The 17271-nt window shown below is 47.8% G+C and overlaps 1 protein-coding gene across 2 annotated transcripts in view; it reads left to right on the forward strand.

Moving 5' to 3' along the window:
- The window catches only part of CAMSAP2 (calmodulin regulated spectrin associated protein family member 2), a 98087-nt gene that overhangs the window by 69868 nt on the left and 10948 nt on the right, over window positions 1–17271 (forward strand). The window contains exons 5-12 of one of the 2 annotated variants that reach the window (XM_061383729.1): window positions 477–509; window positions 3188–3329; window positions 3660–3799; window positions 9368–9461; window positions 11094–11178; window positions 13959–14041; window positions 14291–14360; window positions 14607–16731. In XM_061383729.1, coding sequence (XP_061239713.1) covers window positions 477–509; window positions 3188–3329; window positions 3660–3799; window positions 9368–9461; window positions 11094–11178; window positions 13959–14041; window positions 14291–14360; window positions 14607–16731 — 2772 coding nt within the window. The remainder of the gene's footprint in view (window positions 1–476; window positions 510–3187; window positions 3330–3659; window positions 3800–9367; window positions 9462–11093; window positions 11179–13958; window positions 14042–14290; window positions 14361–14606; window positions 16732–17271) is intronic. The other variant, XM_061383730.1, reaches the window with a different exon arrangement.

The raw sequence follows: 17271 nt of genomic DNA on the forward strand, positions 1-17271 counted from the left end.
CATGTTCAATTCTGCAGTACTGTTTGCTCTTACTCATATACTTATGGAACAGCCTTCTTTTCCTTTTGGGACAAAGACTTGGCTTCCTAATGTCTTAAGAATTTCAGTGGTTGCAAGTCCATCCCTGGAATCTTTCTATTCCCTCTCATGTTATGTATTTTATTTTTTAATATGATGTGTGGTTCCAGAGCCGCGAAATAAAATTCTTTGCTGCCAAAGTATGCAGCAGGTCCAGGGTATCCTAAAAACACATATCCATGTTGGGAGAGGAGTTGCGGGGAGAAGGTGGTGGTCTTTATCATGAGGAAACTCTATATTTTAAGCTAACTTTTCAGGCATTAACAGTTTAAAAGTGTTTTGAGAACTGTAAACTTGGAGCTGCACTAACAGAAACTTTACTATAACTTGTTAATTTTAAAAAATGCTGATGCACTTTCCCTTTCACTTTCCCTTTTCTCCTGCTGCCTCCTCTGAAGTCTCCTTCCAAATGGTTTTGGAAACTGGTTCCTGTAAGTTTACCCAGCTCCTTCAGCTCACCCTCCAGACGTCATTGCAGAGTGTCATTGTATTGTTGATGTCGTGCTGATACGGTCATTTCATATAACTCCATTAGTCACGAGTGGAGATTGGATTGTAAGGTCTTTGATCATAGTGCAGAATAGAAAGACCTAAAAAAAATCTAGCCAAAATTTGGATTAGACGCTTTAAAGATAATTAAAAGTGTAAACTAGTCTGTCATTACTTGGCAGACCATAAGTAACTAGTAAGAAGAAAGTGTGGGTATAGATTTGTACTGGTTTTAATAATGTCAGTAAAAGTGAGTATGAATTGCACATGTAAATTATTTGTATTATCAAGTCATCTTTTTGAAAGAATCATTTCCTTTTGGCCTGACCTATAGAGGATACTGTTTGTGTAATTTAAAAAAGTGACAGGTTCTGTGTCCCTCTCATTACTGAATCTAAACTATTAACAGATTCAGTTCTGGTTTGACTACAAGAGTTGATCTTTCAGTGTGAACTCTGGGGGTTCAACCACTTAAATGTTTTTCACCCTCAGAAACAGACATGTAACTTAGAAGTCCACCACAATGTTGAAAGATCGAAAACACATCCCTCTTAAATGCCAGATGTCTCAGTTTGTAGAAAGAGCAGTGTGTTTGTAAAGCGCCGAGCACACTCCAGAAGTTCTGGGAGACCCACAGGACTTCAAGATTGAAAGTTGGTTTCCCTGGTAGGCCTTCTAGGATGTAATCTTCAGGAAGATGTTGCGGCCGGCCACTTGCAAACTGTGGATTGTCTGGTCCAGACCGCAGGCCTCGTGGCCGCAGCCTCGGGGAGCTGTGTGCGTGTGTGCGCGTGTTGCCATGCCCCTCGGTGGAACGCTGCAGAGCACAGCACACAGCTCAGTCCTTTGTTCCGTGACCCTGGGCGCTCGGCTCAGTCCACTTCCGGCCGTGGGCCCTGGAGGTCCGAGAAGTCTGGCATGGAGCCAGCCACTGTAGAGCATTTCCAGAGATAGTATTCTGTTTCTTACCGGCCCAAGGAAGTGGGGCTGGAGGGGCCTGGAAGCCACAGGGGCATCGGAAGGCTGGCGAGGCCCCGGCTGCCACTCCCCCTCAGTCCTGATTTTCATGCTTGAGTTTTAAACTGTCCGCCAGCAGCTCACTGAGGATGCTTACTAACGATTATGTAAAAACACAAAATCAACTGAAGAATTTCTCTAGTGCACTGATGCGATTTTTCCTGAATATAGGTGCGCTCTACCATTAAATACAGATTATAGTCCCTACTGATTCATAAGAACAATCTCCTCTGAAATTCTTCACAAGGGAAAATGTTCCATGAATCTTGTTCTTGAGTAGCCAGTGAGGGGTATATAGGAATAAATATTTCCCCTTGAATGTGTGTGCTTTTCTGGGGAAAGTCATTTAAAGGAAATCTGACTTCACCACCAAATAGTAAATCTCTTTCAGTAAGTAATTTTTTGTTTTTATTCTCACCAGAGTATTATATTTCATAATTATACTTTAATTATGAAATAGAGATGATCAGTTTAGATATAAGAAAAATTAATTTTGATTTCTTTAAAAAAAAAAAACCTTGTATTTAAATATCAGTGACCGCTGTAATTATAAATTTTGCTAATAGTTCAGTGTGCAATTTTCATTAAGTCTTCAGCATGATTTTTCTTGGCTTGAGGAGAGCTAGTAGCTAAAGACAGCTGACCTCTGGTGACACTCGCTGTGTGCCCGTGTGTATGTCGCGCATGACGTCATCATCTTTCTTAGTCCTCCGTGTCCTGTGAAGCAGGCACTGTGACTGCCCCGGTTCACAGATAAGGAACCGAGAGATGAGCGTTCAGGTAACTCGTCCAAGATCCCAGAGCTGAGAAGTGGCAGGAGCAGGATCTGAGCCCGGGTATTTAGTCTGACTTAAGAAGCTCCTTCTCGTAAACTCTCAGTTTTACAGCAGGTCTCATTTTTAGGGAACTGTCTTACAAATTTGTATCACTCGCACCAGCCAGTCTTTAAAAAACAAGAGCTGCTTCTTTTCTGAGAGGGAGCGGAAACCCTTATACTTGCTCTGCTTTGGGTTAGGGTAGAAACCTCATCCAGGAGGGTTTTCTCAGTTTCATAGTGGTTACACTTTATTTGCATTGTCTCAGCATTCAGATGAGAAGCCAGGATTTCTTTGTGGTCTGATTCCAGCTCCTTAGAGTGATAGTTCTTATTGCAAGGCCTCCTTTAGGAGCAGTTTTACATCCTCTGGCCGTCCCTTGACGCTGATGACTCCTCACTCTTTAAGCTCCGGTCTTAATCTTTTTACACAAGAGCGTGCTAAGTTAAGTCTAATGTTAAAGCAAATTTTATCATCTTCAGAGCCACAGAACTGATAATTTGGACATTTCAAATGTCGAAAATCCATTCTGTGATGCTTTTATATTTAAATTCTTGGGCTAAGTGAATTCACATAAATGAGCCCTGTGGCGTTCTGTTAAGCACTTAGCTTCAGAACTGTAGTGCTGTTGGCAAAGACAGGTCTAGTAGTGCTGTTCAGGAGAGAAGGATGTGGCTGCGTGGCTGTTGTCTCTGCTGACTTACACGTTATTACTGACACGGGGCCTACGGTGCTGTGTCTTTCCTGTACGTTGAAGTACTTACTTTGATCTCTTTTTTATATTGTAGGCTCGTTATAGGAAGGAGCAGACCTTGCTCAAGCAACTGCCTTGCATTCCGTTGGTAGAAAATCTGTTGAAAGACGGCTCAGATGGCTGTGCGTTAGCTGCCCTCATTCATTTTTACTGTCCTGGTGTTGTCAGGTTAGAGGGTAAGTGTTCCATTGAAATATTTCTCAACTGTGGATAGATGTAACAGATATTTAAGATGGTAATATCTAATAAGTAATGAAGGCTTTTTTTTTTTAAGAAAAACATTTATATGTCATTCTAGGAGGGCAGTTAGTTGAGTGAAGGATTGCTTGGTTTCTAAGTCTGTGTAGTGACTGCTACGTGTATAGATATGTGTGTGTGTGTGTGTGAGAGAGAGAGAGAGATGACCAGATTCTACGTAGTTGTGTGCTGGTATTAAGTTACTAATTATAAAGTGAGTCCAAAGTGTGTATTATCAAAATTAATCCTTGTTCTTTTCTTATTTGAAGACATTTGCTTGAAAGAAACCATGTCTCTGGCTGATAGCCTCTATAACCTGCAGCTGATCCAAGAATTTTGCCAAGAATATTTGAACCAGTGTTGCCATTTCACCCTGGAAGACATGCTCTACGCAGCTTCCTCCATAAAGGTACTCCCTGGTCCCTGCGCTTGAAGGTTGTGGGGAAAGCACACAGCCAGGTGCAGAGACAGTCTAGCTGTGTTAAGCGTACAAAGTTAACTGTAATTTCAGTCAAAATAGTTGGTTAGATTTTTCTGCTGATTGTGTTCTGTTGTAACGCACACTGTCAGCTACAGGTGGCTTTTGCAACACAAAGAGTGAGTCTGTGGTCCTGCAGTTGTTAGTGCAGTGGAGAAGGAGCCGGCAAGTGCTTCTGGGCCCTCAGCAGGGCAGTGGGCTCCGGGAAGAAAGGGTCCTTCTGTGCCAGAACTTGAGACACAACCTCGGGAAAGAAAGGGGGAAGGAAATACCAAGGTTGTCTAGAAATGAACCTTTTAAGAAGTAACTCCTGGCAATATCCTGGTGGCCCAGTGGTTAGGATTCTGCACTCCCACTGCAGGGGGTGTGGGTTCAACCCCTGGTCAGGGAGCTAGGGTCCTGCGTGCCGCACAGTGCAGCCAGTATATATATATAATTTTTAGTAGGTAAATAAAAGTACTTGCTTTTATCAGCCGTGCTCGAGTCCCTTGCTTCAGGACGATGTCACAGGGCCTCCTAGCTTCGCTCAGTTGCTCAGTGCGCTTCTTCCAAGAGCTGTTTATTGAGCACCTTGCACTGTTCCGGGCTTTTTGGGTGAATCAGCAGACAATCAGAGATCCATGTCCTTTCAGAGCTTACTTTGTAGTGAAGACAGACACGTGTCTCAAGCATGATGGCTTCTGAGCTGCAGGTTCCAGAGCTCCGTGGTAGGAGTGATGCCTTTCTGTTCCTGGCAGCTGCGGAATTCCTTCCCGCCCCCTGTGCCCTTGCCTGAAGTTCGCCACTTCTGTGTAACGTTAGAGAGGAACAGCCTTGTGTCAGGCTTGACGCCTGGCCGTATTCACGGTGCCCACCTCCCTGAAGGCTGCCATGGGCCTCCTGGAGCCACGCTGCCGCTCGTGTGCTTGCGCTCCTTGCTCTCTGCCCTCTTTACCCTGAGCCCCTTCCTTCTTTACACACAAGGCGGGGGACACAGCCAGCCAGCCATGCAGCTGCTCCCAGAGCAACCACTGCCCACTGCCCAGCCATGACCAGCCATGCAGCTGCTCCCAGAGTAACCACTGCCCACTGCCCAGCCATGACCAGCCATGCAGCTGCTCCCAGAGCAACCACTGCCCACTGCCCAGCCATGACCAGCCATGCAGCTGCTCCCAGAACAAACCACTGCCCACTGACCAGAACAGCACCCACTCCCCACTGTCCGACACGTCGGAAGAAAGACCTTGATTGATTTTGAATGGTTACACCATTTTTACCAAAATGGGAGATATTTTCATATTTATCTTGTTAATGCTTTTTCTGATTATTGCCTATTAAAAATTCTAAATGCCACTACTATAATCTCAGGGAAAAAAATCGTCTCATTAAGTACATTAAACTGTAAGAGTACATTTGCTTAAGTCATATACTTTGGACTTCCCATAAATAAAATGTAACCTTGATGTTTAGATCAACTTACTCTGGGCATAATCCAGATATAAAGATATTTTCTTAAATGAGGCATTTAAAAAATAGATAATTGTCTGCAGAGAACACTGTCACTTTATCTATTTTGGTTCTCTGCTAAATTATTAGAACCACATTTTGTCTTCAAATGAGTATTTTAAGATTCTGCATCCTCAAGAAGTTGCTTGGTCCATGGTGCTGGGCATCCCATCGTGTGTTGACATGAGCAACAAGTATTTGTGGGGATGTGGGGAATGAGCCCTCTTTCCCCCACGCTGGATGTATACACTGGTGTGCCCTTTTTAGAGGGCACTTTGGCGGCAGTCCATTCTGAAGGAGATCAGCCCTGGGATTTCTTTGGAAGGAATGATGCTAAAGCTGAAACTCCAGTACTTTGGCCACCTCACGCGAAGAGTTGACTCATTGGAAAAGACCCTGATGCTGGGAGGGATTGGGGGCAGGAGGAGAAGGGGACGACAGAGGATGAGATGGCTGGATGGCATCACTGACTCGATGGATGTGAGTTTGAGTGAACTCCGGGAGTTGGTGATGGACAGGGAGGCCTGGCATGCTGCGATTCATGGTGTCGCAAAGAGTCGGACACGGCTGAGCGCCTGATCTGCACTTGGTGGCATCTGACCGGATGAAAGTGCACAGGAGGCTGTGCTAGTGTTGTCCCTGGGGTGACGGGGGAGCAGCTCGTCTTAGAAGGGGCGCGATGGGCGTGTCCTGGAACGTGGTTGAGCTGTGTAAGAGGAGGAGGCAGAAAGCTCGCAAGAGTTACCAAGAGAAGCACCCGGTCGCACACATTATATATAACGTGATGTGATTTATCTCTCTTTTTAAAACGCTGTTTCCATCTGTATGCACATCTGCACATATATATAGACGCACAGGAAAAGGTCTGCAGAGAGAGACACAAAACCGTTAGCAGGGGTTTCTTCTGACTGTGGTGTTAGGATGTGGACAAGAGGAGTTTGTGCACTTGTTATTCTGTTTATTTGTATTCTTTGATATTGTTTACATTGTTCAAGAATGTTAATTTATAGCTGCATAACCTTCTTAACTAAAAGAAGAGCTTTTAAATGAAATTAATTTGGTATCATTCCTAGAATATGGTGACAGATTTGTTGCTGTTTAATCTTCGCAGATCCAGAAAGGAATTCTCTTCATAAACTTCAGTTACTGGGGAAATCATTTCTTCCTGTGCTGACACCTTGTGGCCAAGCACAGTACAGTTCTGTTACTAGGACGGTTGTCTGACCAGGGAGCCTAGAGCAAATTTCCCAGCTTCTCTGAGGTGTAGGCTTCTCTGAGGTGTAATTGACGCATTGTTGTTGTTCACTCGCTCAGTCACGTCCAACTCTTGTGACCTCATGGACAGCGTCTATGGGATTTCCTAGGCAAAAATACTGGAGTGGATTGCTATTTCCTTCTCGAGCGGATCTTTCCAACCCAGGGATCAAATCCGTGTCCCCTGTATCAGCAGGCGGATTCGTCACCACTGAGACCCCAGGGAAGGCGTGACTGTAGAAGTCTAAGGTGCTCAGTGTGTGGATCTGATACGCACATACTGCAGAGTGATTGCTACACCCTCATCACATCACGTCATCACCATTTCTCTGATGTGAGCATTTAGGATCTACTTTCAGCAGCTTTCAAATCTGTGATGCAGTGTCATTAGCCACACTCATTAGACCCCAGGACCTATTCACTTTATAGGCGGGGGCTGGCACAGCGGAGCAGCACGTGCCCCACCCCAGTCCCTGTATCCCCCACTCTGCTCTCTGCTGGCTCCTTAGACTCCACGTGCAGCATACCACACACTGTGTGTCTCTGACTTATCTCACTCACTACAGTGCCCTCAGGAGCCATCTGTGTTTTTGCAAATGGCAGGATCGCCTTCTCTCCTCAGGGCTAAGTAGTGTTCCATTGTGTATATATACCACATCTTTATCCACCCACCCGCCGTGGACACTCAGCTTGCTTCCTTGTCTTAGCTGCAGTGAGCATGGACGTGCAGATCTCTGTCCAGGATCCTGTTTTCGTTTCCTTTGGGTGTGTACCCAGATAGGCCTGCTGGATTCTGTGGCAGCTCTGTTTTAATTTTTGAGGAGCCTCCGTACTGCCCCATACTGCCTTCCATAGAGCCTGCACCATTTTGCATCCCTGCCAGTAATGCTCAAGGCTTCCCTTTTCTCCACACCCTCATCAGCACTTGCTATTGCTTACCTTTTTGAGGATGGCGATTCTGACAGGTGCCAGGTGGTATCTCATTGTGGTTTTGATTTGCATTTTCCTGATGATGAGTAGTTTTGTTGAGCACCAAGGTCCTTAAATACTGATTAATTTTCTATAACAGACAGTTATGGAGCACTTAACAAGTGTTTTTTTCAAAACATATACACAGCTTTCAGTTAATTGTACTAGCAGAGCAGAATCTAGCACTAGTACTTAAAATATAATTTTACACCTTGGCTTTAGAAAGTGTACTGTGAGTTAAGTATAAAGAATAAATGTAAATCACAGTCATCCTACTGCCCAGAGATACTCCCTATCAATGTTTTGCCTATGACTGGCCTTTTTTATTATGTGTTTACTTATTCATTTATACATTCATTCAGTAAATATTTATTGGGCATCTGTCACGTACCAGGCACTGCCTTGAACACTGAAGATAGAGTGCTGAGCATGGCTTTGTCCTTTTACCATCGAGCTGGCTGGGTAAGAGGAGGAAGCCTGGAGAATATGGTATTTGATGAAGCTGGGGAAATTGCGGAGGGCCCTGATCAAGTACCACTTGTAACCTGTAGTCAGTCTTTCCCTAAGGGTGGGGAAAGTGGGGGAAAGAGTGCTGCATTTTGAGAAGTTTGACTTAATAAGTCAAAGAAAAGGGGATTGTATTCTAACCAAGCGGTGAAAACATTTGCATCAGAGTAATTATGGTGAAGATGGGGAGAAGTGGGTGGGCTCAGAGATGTTTAGCGTGCAGACTCTGCAGCCCTGAGGATGACTTGGTGTGGGAAGGGAGAAAGAAGGGGGCATGGGGCGACTCCTAGGTTTCTGGTTTGTTCCCTGTGATGGCAGTTGTCATTCAGGGAGATAAGGCTGGAACTGGATCAGGGTTGTGGGGAGGATGATTGGTGCAGGTAGAGAAACACACGAGGAAATGCTCGAAGGCCATTGCATGTCTCAGGACAGTCACGCGTTCCGGAGTCACCTGATAGGGGCGGGTGGAAGTCTTCACAGAGGAGACAGATCGAGAGTATTGGTGCCACTGAGAGGTCAGGTTCAAGGGAGACTACAGAATCTGTTTGATTTAGTACATAGTCGTTGGTGACTTGAGCAGATGCAGTTCCGTGGCTGCGTGCAGTGCGGGAGTGGACTGGGAGTGGAGGGCTGGGACCGGGTGGGTGGGTGGGGGAGGCCGCCTGACAGAAGCCTGTGCGGAGGTGAGGGCGGGGCGGGGTGGGGGCGGGGCCAAGGGTGAGGGTGCGGCCGGGGGCGGGCCGAGGGGCAGCCGGAGGAGGGGAGTCGGATGAAGCTTGTGCCTTGTGCTCAGTAGGAGAGACTCGAGCGGGCTTACTTATTTTTTAAATGTTTTTAGTTTTTTGGCCATGCTGCGTGGCATGCAGGATTTTAGTTCCCCAACCAGGGATCAAACCCAAGCCCCCTGCATTGAAAGCACAGAGTCATAACCACTGGACCACCAGGGAAGTCCCTGAGCTTGTTTAAAAGCCAAGTAGGTCGGACACGATTGAAGCGACTTAGCAGCAGCAGCAGCAGCAGGACGGGTTCAGCCTAGGGGGAGAATGAATGTATCGGAGAAAGAAATACAGTTGAGGATGAAAGCTGCTGAGAAGGTAACGCACAACACAGCCAATAGAGATTATAAGCGTTCTCATTGCTTTCTTTTTTTAATCACAAATTTCGATGAGTGACTGATATTTAAAGGTGTATTTCAATAGGTAACACAGAATAAAATTCTCCTTATCATTGCTTGTTGGTCAAGCTTTACCTGATTTTCCTCCTGACTTTCTTGCCTCTTTTCAGAGTAACTACCTGGTGTTCATGGCCGAGCTCTTCTGGTGGTTCGAGGTCGTGAAGCCCTCCTTCGTCCAGCCCCGTGTCGCTCACCCACAAGGAGGTGATCAGTGTTCCTGTTAACAGACAGAATGGAGAGTTAAAACAACCTCACTTGATGTTCTTATACAGGAAGGCCTGTGACTGTTTCATGTTCTAGCTGTTAGCCTGGATAAATTCTGAATATTTTAATATTTAAAGCCATTCAATTCTCTGTTGAGTGAGCCATACCTTAGGGGAGGAAAAGGAGGTAGCGAGAATAGCCCTGAATTCGGAGGCTTATGTTGTGGAACTTTTAGCTTTAACTGTTTTCCCTCTTTTTTCCCTTTGCATCTTTTACTCCCATCCTTAGCTTTTGTTCCCTGTTTTTTAATGTTGTTGGCCAGAAGCCATTCAAATTATGGCTTGGTTCTCATCTGTAATCCGAATTTGCCATTAAGCCATGAAAAGGCTTGGGTATATTATATATATTTAAACCAAGTAAGTTCTGTGATTGTTACAGTATCACAGTCTATTGATCGCTCATGATAAGGACACGAACAAGAAATAAAGGGCTAAGTTACCATAAAGATCTCTGGAAATAACAGAAAAAAAAGAAAAACTTATTACTTTCTGTAAAGCAAACCAGATTTTCCCCTGGCTTCCATGATAAAACCAGAGGTTTCTTTCTGTGGGGAAAGAACAAGTCCACCTTCAGCCTGACCCCGGGAGGACTTCGCTCAGCGTGGCGGGGCGCCCTCTGCTGCAGGCGCTCCGCCCCGCGCGCAGCGTGACTGCTCTGCCTCCCGCTACCGGCCTGCTTCCCTTGCCGCCACAGTTTTGTATTTTCCCTTATTTCTCCGCATCCCCACCCGCTTCCCCCCTAAAAAAAATCAAAGGAAAAATGAAAGAGAAGAAGGAAGAAGTCTGTACTCGGGCAGGGGTAGGGGGCGAACTCGGCACTCACTCCAGTGAGGAGAAGCGGCGTCCTCAGCGCGCCCTCTGCGCCCAGGCCGCGTGCTGTGGGACACGCAGGGACGGCTGCGAAGCTGCCCAGGGCGGAGGCGGCACGTAACGGGGCAGGCCTGTGGACGCGCCGAGCCCCTGCGAAGGCCGGCCGGGAAAGCCAGGCTCTTCTGCGGTGATCACAACCAGAGTGCTACACCTCTTCCTGTTAGCACAGTTTTCACGTGCGGTGCTTTGTGTGATCTCGTCTGTGAAGCCCACTATTCAAAATCTTCGACAGCTGTTATATTAGGTCTCAAAAGCAAAAAGCTAAATGAGAGTTATTCGCAAAAACGTAAACTGTAGCTAGCTGTGTTTTAGTTATTAACCAACAAAATTCTGTCTCTTTAATTGATTACCAAAACACCAACTATATCGTAGACGTAAAAGTGACCATGTGTAACAAGCTCTGTGAAAGCTTTTGCAAAGTTGAATACTCGTTTATTTTTAATTATCTGTATTTATTTTATATTAAGCCTTTTCCCCCCCTATTTAGCCTTAATCAAGTGAATTTTATAGGTCAGAACACTTCCAAGAAGTGTTTAAAGAAGATTTGTCCTTTTGAAAAATTTAAGGAGAAAACTAAATGCACTATGATTCTCTATAAGGAGTAAGGAAAGCTGAGAGTAAACACTTACTTGCAGTTCAGGATCCTTGAAGTGGTGGCAGAAACGTGCTGATGTTAATTCTGAGGTTTTCGTCTTTCCTGTAGCTGAGCCTGTGGAGGATCTGCCGTCACTTCCTGTCTCGAATGCTGCCCCCCGAGATGCCCTGGACAGCTCTGACCTCACGCCAGGGTGAGTCCGGACGGCCATGCCAGTCACTTAGGAGATCAAGATTATTGATTACTACATTACATGAGCGTTTTTACAGTTTCAGTTGAACTTTGAACTGAATAAGTTACAATTAACTTACCCTGTTAAAGCCTGTTTTTCTGTCAGTGTCATTGAAATTTACATGAACTGAATGTTTCATAAATAGGCTTTTATGAGTCACACTGAAAAGCGGGAGAATATTATCCTAAGGTCCAAATAATCAGCCTAAAACTAAACTCTTGCTGCACACCTTGTTTATAATTGAGATCATATGAGGCTCAAATGATAGGTAATTCTTAGGCCTCAGGGGAGATTTTTAAATCTATGAGACAGTTTTCCCTGTTTGGTTTGCTAGTTCCTGCAGCTATGGAGAGGTCACGATGGAATGTTGATTGTACCGTTGAATAGTTAATGCTTTAGTTCTTAATATCAGGAATTGAATTCAAAGCCAGGTAAACATTTACTATCAGGATAATCCTGACTTCTGACCCAAGTATGTGATAGAGACATTAATTTGTTTCAAAGTGTTTTTTAGCATATCCTGTAAGCACTTTTAATGCATATTTTTTAGAAACTAAAATGTGTATTGACTTTGGACTCCCTAATTTATTAATATATGATTTTTTTTATTTAAAACCGAAGTACTTTGTGATTTTTTTTTTTTTTTAGAAATTCAAGCCAATATATTTAAAATACATTTTTAAAATTACAAGTAAGAAATTGAAAATAGTTTCTGCATGAACTCTTGGTTTAACCTGAAAGTGTGAACACGTGCCGAAGCTGTCACTCCTCACACCTGAGCAGTTTCTCTCCACTGTGTCCTGACCAGTGTGGACAGAACCCTCACCACCCTCTCACTGCTCAGAGGGCTTCTCATCACTGTGAGCTTCAGAGCCCTGTGAATTAGGAAAGCACTTTCCTCCCCCTGCCCTCAGATTTACCCCCATGGATTTTCTTACTTCCGTTAAGTTCCCTGTTTCGTACCCTCGTCACTCAGGTAAACCTCGTCACTGAGGTTTACCATGAAGGAAGAGGTGAAGCTGGAATACGACTGGTTCAGGAGCTGCTCTATGGCGTCCCATGGGAGATTGTTTTCTACACGCTACTTCCTCAGTGCTTTCCTGGGTTGGTTATGTAGTAACATTCCCTGCCTTGAAATTTAGAAAACACTCAATATCCTAGGTCATATCTCTTGTCCTGTTAAATCTTTAAAACCTTCTAAACTTTCCACTTAAACACTAGGTTATTCCACAGTTACTATGTCTAGAAACTTGGACAGACTGTCCTCTACATTTCCGACACTGGTAAATGTCTTACCCTCGGGAGGGCTCATCTGTCTGCCTCTCAGGTGTCTGAGTGGCCACCTTTCTCCTCTTTCCCAGCAGAGCTTCCTATAACCAGCTGGCTGTCTGACTTCTTTTCCTCAGTGGGTCGCTGTGTAGCCGTCTCGTGTCTCTGAGTTTCTGTGTGGCCCGTGTGAGTTCTCCCACTGTAGAACTTTTGAGGAGGGATTCAGGGAATGCTGTTCTTCTGGGAATGATGCAGCCGCATGTACAAGTGTTCTCGCGCCTGAAGAGTGATCTCACAAGGAAAGAGTCGAAGACGGCAAGCAAGACATTTGTAGCAGCTACTGCACACACATGGCCACTAGCGTGTCCAGGAGTTACCCCACACCAAAACCCTCCATGCAGACGTTAAGTGAGGCAGTTACAGGAACGTACAACAGTTTAGCCAGCACTTGGGGAAGAAGAAAAGAGTGAACATATTTAATAACTGAACGTGCCTCTGTTGAGGACACACTTGGTAGTCGGTGTAAGAAGAGCAGAGGCTTGGGAAGGCCACTGGAGGGGACGAGACACACCCGTGATGGGGAGCAGCGTGGTTGTGTCCCTCGGCTTCCCCACGAGCGAGGACACGGGTGAGGGGACACGTGATGTGCACGGTGGGGGCGGGGTGCGAGGGAGCTGATGAGACAGCAGAGGCGTGCGCCTGCTGCAGGCTTCTGGAAAGCTCTGTGCAGCAGGCGCTCGCTGAGCAGTAGGATGCACATTGAGGTTTGCCTCTGAATCCTTCGGTGCTTGCTCATCTTCTCGGTTTGCCTTAGCTGAAAGGCAGCGTGGTCACAGAGAGCTAGGTCACTGTGCCCTGCCCCCGGCTCGTTCTCAGCCCTTCTCAGGGCGTGCTGAGTTTCACCTACTAAGGTAAGCCATGGCGGACTGAAAACATAGGAAGAAAAAGATTAAATTTTGGCCAAATGTCATCATAAACTGAGAAATAGACTGTCTAATCCCCTGCATTGACTGGAATAGAGTGGAATTAAATAAGGAGAAATGTAAATATGTTAGAGACATACACACAGGTCCGCATGCAAGCAGGTGTCAGGCTCTTTTATAAGAAGTGATCATACTTGCACTTTTAGAAATTTAGATTCGACCAAAGTACTTCAAGCTGATGATTTTCATTTAGCTTCTTTCTTAGTTTTTCTACTTATAAAATGAAAATAATGTGCCATATCTTATTTCACAAGGACATTGAGTTGTACTTGAAAGTAGTATTTCAAGCTCCTGGGCTAAAAAATATAAAATGCATAAAGGTTCATATAATCACAGCCATTCTTTGGTTTAAACGGTGTGTTTCCTTAATTTTTTTCCACTTAGGATGGAGAGTCAGAGGTGGCGATGGTGTCTGTGACTTCAGCTGCGTATGTTAGATTCGTCTGAAAGAGCTAGGCTGTGACATTTTGCGTGTCTTTTCTGTTGCAGTGGGGAAGGAGCTGCGTTCACACACTCTCGTCCCCATTTGCCTTCCAGGCACTTACAGCCCCAGCCTCATCCTTCAGCCTCAGGTAATGTGTCAGAAAGCCCGAGAGTGCCGTGTGAGTGGTTAACAGGAAAGCGATTGAGAATAAACGCAAATAAAAAGTGTTCCATATACACACCGAAGACTCTTTCTGTTTCTCTGTGCTCGCTTTTCTCAGTAAGACGGTCTTCATTTCTCCGTGTGCATCTCCTTACCTTGTGTGAAGTCTGTAAAATGCTGTAAGTTAAAATTGTTTTACACAGTGCCAGTGACTTTTCTTCTCGTGCATTTGAAGGAGGAATAAGAAGGTCTTCGTCTATGTCCTATGTCGATGGCTTCATAGGGACATGGCCCAAGGAGAAAAGGTAAACAGGAGGCTCACTCTCCGTGTACTCGCCTCAGCGAGAGGCACTCCTTCCCCACCCCACCACCCCTGTTGCTAGCCAGAGGATGGAGTGACCTTGGTGACAGGTGTCCTGACAGCCTTACCCCGCCTCCACCCCCAGGAGGATGTGATTGTGAGAAATGAGAGAGAGAAGAAATCACATCTCTCAGTGATACCAGATCCTGTCTTTTCTGGGGTTATTTAAGAGCCTTCTCTTTTTTTTCAGATCGTCAGTGCATGGAGTCTCATTTGATATTTCTTTTGATAAAGAAAACGCTGTGCAGAGATCCACCTCCAACCGAGGAATCACTCGCTCCCTTAGCAATGACGGGCTCGCCCTGAGCAACCACCGCGCAACCAGGAACAGCCGGAAGAACCTGGCCTTCAAGCCGGTGGACGGGGAGGAGCACGCGGCGGGCATCACGGAGGAGCGCACGGTGGGCTCTCACAGTGACCTGACCACCTACGCGCCCCAGAGCACAGGCGAGCTGAACTCCAACGAGAGCACGCACTACAGGTTCCCCAACGGAGCGCTGCACAACAGCGTGCTTCTCGACGAGCTCGGCAACCAGGTGGGGACCCCGAGCATCGAAGAGGCCTTGCAGATAATCCACGACACGGAGAAGCCCGCCCACACCCCGAGGCCGGGCCAGCTTGCCAACGGCTTCTTCCTCCACAGCCAGGAGCTGAGCTTCCTGAACGCCGGCGTCCCGCGCAGCCAGTCCAGTCCCGAGAATGTGGGGGACACGCGAGGGGCCTTGAGTCCTGTCACAGACACCACGGAGGTGGACACGGGCATCCACGTGCCCTCAGAAGACATTCCGGAAACCATGGACGAGGACTCGTCCCTGAGAGACTACACCGTGAGCTTGGACTCCGACATGGATGACGCGTCCAAATTCCTGCAGGACTACGACGTGCGGACCGGCAGCACCAGAGAGGCCTTGAGCCCCTGTCCCAGCACGGTCAGCACCAAGTCCCAGCCCGGGAGCAGCGCCTCCTCCAGCTCCGGGGTGAAGATGACCAGCTTTGCCGAGCAGAAGTTCAGGAAGCTGAACCACACGGACGGAAAGAGCAGCGGCAGCAGCTCTCAGAAGACCACGCCCGAGGGCTCGGAGCTCAACATTCCCCACGTGGTGGCCTGGGCCCCGGCCCCTGAGGACGCGGGCCTCCCGCACGGCCGGGACACCACGCAGCTGCTGGCCTCCGAGGTGGTGCACCTGAGGATGAAGCTGGAGGAGAAGCGGCGGGCCATCGAGGCCCAGAAGAAGAAGATGGAGGCCGCGTTCACCAGGCAGAGGCAGAAGATGGGGAGGACGGCCTTCCTCACCGTGGTGAAGAAGAAAGGCGACGGGGTCTCCCCGCTGCGGGAGGAGGCGGCGGGCGCGGAGGACGAGAAGGTGTACACGGAGCGGCCGCGCGAGAAGGAGCCGCAGAAGGCGAACGGGCCGAGGAGCAAGTCTCCGGCGGACCCCAAGGAGGGCGCAGAGAGCCCTGCGGGCAGGTGGCCGCCGGCCCCTAGCGCGCCCGGGGACCCCGAGGGGCGGTGGAGCCCGGCTGGGCCCGCGGAGGAGCCGCCGCAGGACGGCGAGCTGCTGGAGCACACGCGCTCCATCGAGAGGCTCAACGCGTCCCTGCACGCGCTGCAGCGGGAGATGCGGCGCCTGGCGCTGCAGCAGGAAGCACTGATGCACATGCGCGAGCAGCAGGCCTGGGTCATCTCCCCACCGCCGCCCTCCCCGCACCGGCCTGCGCGCGACCCGCCCCGCCCGGCCCACCCGTCCCCGCAGGCCGCGCCCAGGAAGAGCGCATCCTTCTCTGTCAAAAATCAAAGGACTCCCAGGCCCAGCGAACTCAAGATCACGCCCCTGCACCGCACGCTGACGCCCCCGCGGTCTGTGGACAGCCTCCCGCGGCTCCGGAGGTTCTCCCCGAGTCAGGTTCCCATCCAGACGCGGTCCTTCGTGTGTCTGGGCGACGACGGAGAGCCTCGGGCCCAGGAGTCTGGGCGCAAGGACGGAGTGAAGGAAGAGGAGGAGGGGTCGGCGGGGCCTCCGGAGCACGGGGAGGCCCGGCCCCCACCCTCTGCGGCCCCCGAGGGTCCGGCCGCCCCGGCCTCCGAGGTTGCGCACCCCACACCCAGTGAAGACCCCCCGAGTCAGCCCGCACAGCTGCCTTCCAAACCCAGTGTCCCGCCTGCTGCTCCTAAGAGCGTTAATCTGATTGAAGTCTCCCTCTCAGATTTGAAACCCCCTGAAAAGGCTGATGTATCTGTTGAAAAGTATGATGGAGAAAGTGATAAAGAACAAGTTGATGAGGACCAGAAAGTATGCTGTGGATTCTTTTTTAAGGTAAAACTGCCAACTCGGCCATAGGCCTCTCCTCTCTCCATGCTTGCGCGCGCATGCTCTGAACAGCAGGACCTCTGTTAGTGTCTGCCCTTAATCCTGGGCTATGTTCTGGCCTGACTCTTGTGGACTGCGGTTTCGGCAGGCACTCTGGTTTCTGAAGCAGTCTTTCATCACGTCGTTGAACTTGGGGAGACCTGTTCACCCCCCCACCCCCCCTACCCTGCTTGTCTCTCTCTCTCTTTCAGCAAAGCCTTTTGAGAACCAAGTGATTCACTCTTGGAAAAGATACTCTGTTGCCAGTTGGTTAAAAAAAGGTTATAACTTGGCATTGCAGGCAAATCTGTTTCTGTTCTTAGTATTGACCATCTTCCCATACACTTTTTTTATATATATATTTTAAAAACTGACCAGACGGAATCCTTCAAGATGAAACATTAAAAATATAGTTTGAAAAATATATATATAGTTGGAGCAGTTGTCATTGGACTAGCTCCTCTGGAAGCACTGATGAGAGTGTAGCTTATGACCCCAATCTCCAGT

The sequence above is a fragment of the Bos javanicus genome, chromosome 16 (assembly GCF_032452875.1).
Source record: "Bos javanicus breed banteng chromosome 16, ARS-OSU_banteng_1.0, whole genome shotgun sequence".
NCBI classification, from domain to species: domain Eukaryota; kingdom Metazoa; phylum Chordata; class Mammalia; order Artiodactyla; family Bovidae; genus Bos; species Bos javanicus.